This window comes from Charadrius vociferus, unplaced genomic scaffold, assembly GCF_000708025.1.
Source record: "Charadrius vociferus isolate BGI_N301 unplaced genomic scaffold, ASM70802v2 scaffold1324, whole genome shotgun sequence".
Taxonomy (NCBI): domain Eukaryota; kingdom Metazoa; phylum Chordata; class Aves; order Charadriiformes; family Charadriidae; genus Charadrius; species Charadrius vociferus.
The window spans coordinates 65649-69718 of NW_009647862.1; the positions used below are offsets into that span (position 1 = coordinate 65649).

The window sequence follows — 4070 nt, forward strand, 5'->3', positions numbered from 1 at the left end:
TGGGGCTCTGTCCCCGAGCCCCCAGCCAGCACCGAGCCGGCAGGCAGGGCTGTGCTCCCTGGAGGCATGGGGCATCTGGGGTGCGGGGAGCCACGGAGAGAGGTGCTGCTCACCGTGCTGAGGAAGGGTGCAGCAGGGTCGTGGCGATAGGCATCCCTGTCCCCCAGCACAAGGTAATGCGCAGCGTTGATGATGACGCGCTTGAGGTTCGTGAGGGAGTGCAGCAGCCTGGGGCACAGGCAGAGTGAGGCGCCTGGGATCATCTCCCCATTCTGTCCCAGCACTCCTCCAACATCCCCCCCAGGAGAGGGGGCGCATGGGACCCCCACACCCAACCACGCTCCCAGCCTGTTGCCCACCAACTCCCGTCCGAGACAGGTCCCCCAGGGCTGCACCCCAGCCCCTTGCACGCACCGGACTCCATAGTCAACCGCCACGGCCTCCTTGGCGGTGCCAGCGATGGCGTCATGGTGCTGGAAGAGGCCCAAGTTGCGGCGGGCGTTGCTCAGCAGGGAGTAGTCGGAGAGTGGGTACCTGCCATCAGCACCAGCGCGGCGGGCATGGGCGAGCGCCAGGCTGTACAGGATCTCTGCCCCCCTGTGCAGGGACAGAGTCACCGAGGGTCCCTGCTCCAGTGCCCCAACGCTCCGGGACAAGCAGTGCCAGGGCAGAGGGCAGAGGAGGAGCAGGCAACCCAGCCTGCCCTCGCACCAACAGCGCCCAGCCAGCGCGCTCCACGCACAGGAGCCTGGCATCAGGGGGACCCAGTCAGGTTGGGGGACACACGCTGCCCTGGAGCTGGGCGAGGGCTTGGCACTGCCTGGGCTGTGCATGGGCCACCCCCAGGGCGTTGGTGGCTGGGCGCAGACCAGGGGACTGACGGGGCTCCCGGGTGCTGCCTGGCAAACCCTTGCCCTTGTCCCCTGCATACAACCCCTGCCCCGGGACCCGACCCGCTTCCCCTCACCGGAGGTGGGCCTCCAGCACCCGGTCCAGGCTCTTGTAGAAAGGCCGGGAGGTGTAGTAGCCTGTCCAGTAGTGATCCTCCCGGTCCGCGTAGGAGAAGAAATCCCCAGTCAGCACTGGGAACCCAGGCGGCTTCATCCCCGGCACAATGCCCATCTTCTTGTACAGGGCATCAAAGTAGTCAGAGAGCGTCCCAAACTGCGCCTGCAGGGACGGCATGGGCAGCACTGAGTGCAACGGGAGCTGCTGTGGCTCCTGCAGCCCAGGGCTCCCACCACCCCTCCCAGCACTGTCCACCCTCCAGCTGGGCACTGCGGGTGGCCTTCCCACAACCTCCGCCTGTGGGGTCCTGCTCCCCCGAGCCCGCTGCGCTACCCCAGACCTCCCTGCACATACCTGGACGTGGAGGTTGGGCTGGGAGTTGAGGAAGTCGAAGATGCGCTGGTAGTTGAGGAACTGGGCATCCCACTCCTGTGGCTTGTCATAGCGGAAATCATCTCCCAGGGGCACCAGCAGCACCTTGCTGCGGTACAGCTTGGATTTCTTGCGGTACTGGTCCAGCAGCAGCTGGGCTCTGCCGTGGCGGGGGCAGGGTGTGAGGTTGGCTCCCAGACAGGGCTGTGAGGCTCAGAGCCACTTGCCCCTGCCCCGGCAGCACTCACCGCTCCGCCACATTGGCATCGGTGATGGCTCGGGGAGGCACCTTCCACGGGCAGTTGATCCGGCCACCTGGCAGGCGCTTGAAGTCGAACTGGCAGCAGATCTTGGGGTCTGGCCCACAGGTGTGGGGCACATCGTAGCTGTAGAAGGGCATCATGTGGCAGAAGATATCGGTGCTAGCATCTGGATCTGCGGGACCAAGGACAGATGAGCACCAGCAATGGCTCTCCCTTGCCTATGCCCAAGCAGGGGAACCCACAGTCCCATGGGCGCAGGGATGGCGGAGCAGTCCTGGCACACAGGCTCGGACCTGCGTGGACCCCAGAGAGCACAGCAGCCTCCCCCAGAGTGCTGGGCACGGAGGCAGCTGGGGAGTCACCCTGGGGCTGTGCCACAGGGCAAAGCCACTGCAGGGCAGAGACATCACCTCCCGGTGCTCAGCTCACCATCCGCACAGCAAAGCGGTCGGTAGCTGTTCCCTGCTGCCCCCCACCCCAGCAAGGGCCCCTCTGCGGTCACCTCCCACCAGCCCCTCACCCCATGTCTGTCTCCACATGAACTCCAGGTTCTGGGTAGCAGCAAAGTGCTTCTTGATGGAGTAGTGCACGCGCTGGATGAGCATGCCTGTCAGGTTGGAGCGCTTCAGCAGGTAGGGCATGGTGGAGCTGTACCCAAAGGGGTCGACGGCCCAGCCCGACCGGGGCGTCACACCTGGGGGCACAGAGACCCGTCAGCCCCGCTCTGGGCCCAGCAGCACCTCCCGTGAGCAGGCTCCTGCCAGGGACAGGGGTGCCTGCTGCCGCAGGCCCCCAGCCAGCACCCTGCCCCTCCTGCCCGGCATCCTGCCCAGCTCTCACCAATGTTTTTCTCCAGCCACTGGTGCCCCTCAATCAGCTGGTCAATCATGGCGAAGTAGTGGGAATTGGCCTCGTCGGGCATCACCCAGCCACCAGTCACCATCTCCAGCTGCCCGTTGCCAACCAGCCTGCAAGGGGGACACATGAGACGTGATCAGGTCCGGGCAGAGCCTTGTGTCAAGCCCTGTGTCCATGGCAGAGCCTCCCCCACCTTGGAGCCACCTGAGTCCCACCCGCAGCCTCCGCAACCCCTGGCTGCCATGCCCCACTGCCCGCACTGTCCCCACGCGGACAGACACCCCTCCACAGCACCACGCTGGCTGAGACCCCAACCAGAGCCCACCCCCACACAGGCCAACGCCTTCCACTGCGTCCTGCAGCCCATGTTCCTTCTGCCCTCCACCCCCAGCCCTCCCGGGTCAGGGGGGCTGACAAGGGGGCCCTCTCCCACCACACAATGCTGCTCTCCAGGTCTCCCACCCTCCTGAGGGTGCCCTGGGCCTTGCGAGGCACTGGCACCAGTCCGGCTCTGCGGCACCGCTCACTGTTACAGTGATGAGAGGGAGTTCCCAGCCCCGTGAGCACAGGGAGCAGCGCAGGGCGAGACCTGCCTCCCTCAGCCCCTCAGGCCCCCGCTGCGGAGGCCTCAGTGCTGGCAGCACCCTTGGCTCTCACTCCACACTGCTGTGGTTTTGACGTCTCGTGGCACTGAGAGGTTGCTGGCAGTGCCAGGGCACCCCACGGTGAGCAGTGTGGAGCCCACAGCCCCTGCACTGCAGCCAGGGCAGCCTTTGTCTCCCCAGGGCCCTTCCCTCACGCACCCCATGATCCCAGCCGGCGCTTCCCGCAGCGCCCTGCCTGCGGGCAGGGGGGGTGCTGGGCAGCGGGGCCAGGCGGACAGCCCTACCTCCGCACCGCAGCCCGCTTCTGGGCACTGATGTTGTCCCACCACTTGGAAAAGAAGGAGATCTCGGACCAGATGAAGCGCCGGCGCGGGTCCTCCTGCATCTTCAGCACCATGCTGTTGAGGATGTGCTGCGTCTGGTCATAGTAGTACTTGTCAAAGGTCTTGATCCAGCCTGCCAGCACACGTAGAAGGTCACTGCGCAGGGCCCAGCCCTTCCCCACCAGCAGTGTGGGGCGGCAGAGGCTGAGCTAGCCCTTCCCCTCCCTTGCCCGCCTTCGCCCGCTGCTCACCGGGGTCGTTGTGGGAGTGCGGCACCACAAACACCTGCAAGGGCTCAGCGTCCCACTCATTGGGCTCATAGGTGATATCAAAGCCCTGCTTCCACACACCGCCATCCTGGTTGTCAAAGGGCAGCAGGGAGTACACGGCCAGCATCTGCCAGGTGGGAGACAGGGCTCAGGGCAGCCACCAGACTGAGAGACTCCCAACAGAGTAGGACCGGGACCCCACAGATACCCTGGTATAAACCCCCCCACACTAGCAGAGATGGGCCCTGAGCTGCTGGCTGAGCTGCCGGCCCCTCACCTGCAGGTCTGGGCTCTGGCCCTTGCCCCCCAGGGCAAACTGGCAGTCCTGTGGGGAGACGGAGAGGAAGCTCGGGCGACGCTCAGCGGGGCGCA

General features: G+C 65.9%; 1 protein-coding gene across 1 annotated transcript in view; it reads right to left on the reverse strand.

The window, feature by feature from the left end:
• MAN2A2 (mannosidase, alpha, class 2A, member 2) overlaps nt 1-4070 on the reverse strand; it is an 8848-nt gene that overhangs the window by 4286 nt on the left and 492 nt on the right. The window contains exons 2-11 of the mRNA XM_009883047.1: nt 3976-4062; nt 3681-3825; nt 3391-3562; nt 2484-2611; nt 2164-2337; nt 1629-1815; nt 1363-1540; nt 968-1170; nt 415-597; nt 114-228 (exon numbers count right to left, since the gene is read on the reverse strand). Of these exons, the coding sequence (XP_009881349.1) occupies nt 114-228; nt 415-597; nt 968-1170; nt 1363-1540; nt 1629-1815; nt 2164-2337; nt 2484-2611; nt 3391-3562; nt 3681-3825; nt 3976-4062 (1572 nt within the window). The remainder of the gene's footprint in view (nt 1-113; nt 229-414; nt 598-967; nt 1171-1362; nt 1541-1628; nt 1816-2163; nt 2338-2483; nt 2612-3390; nt 3563-3680; nt 3826-3975; nt 4063-4070) is intronic.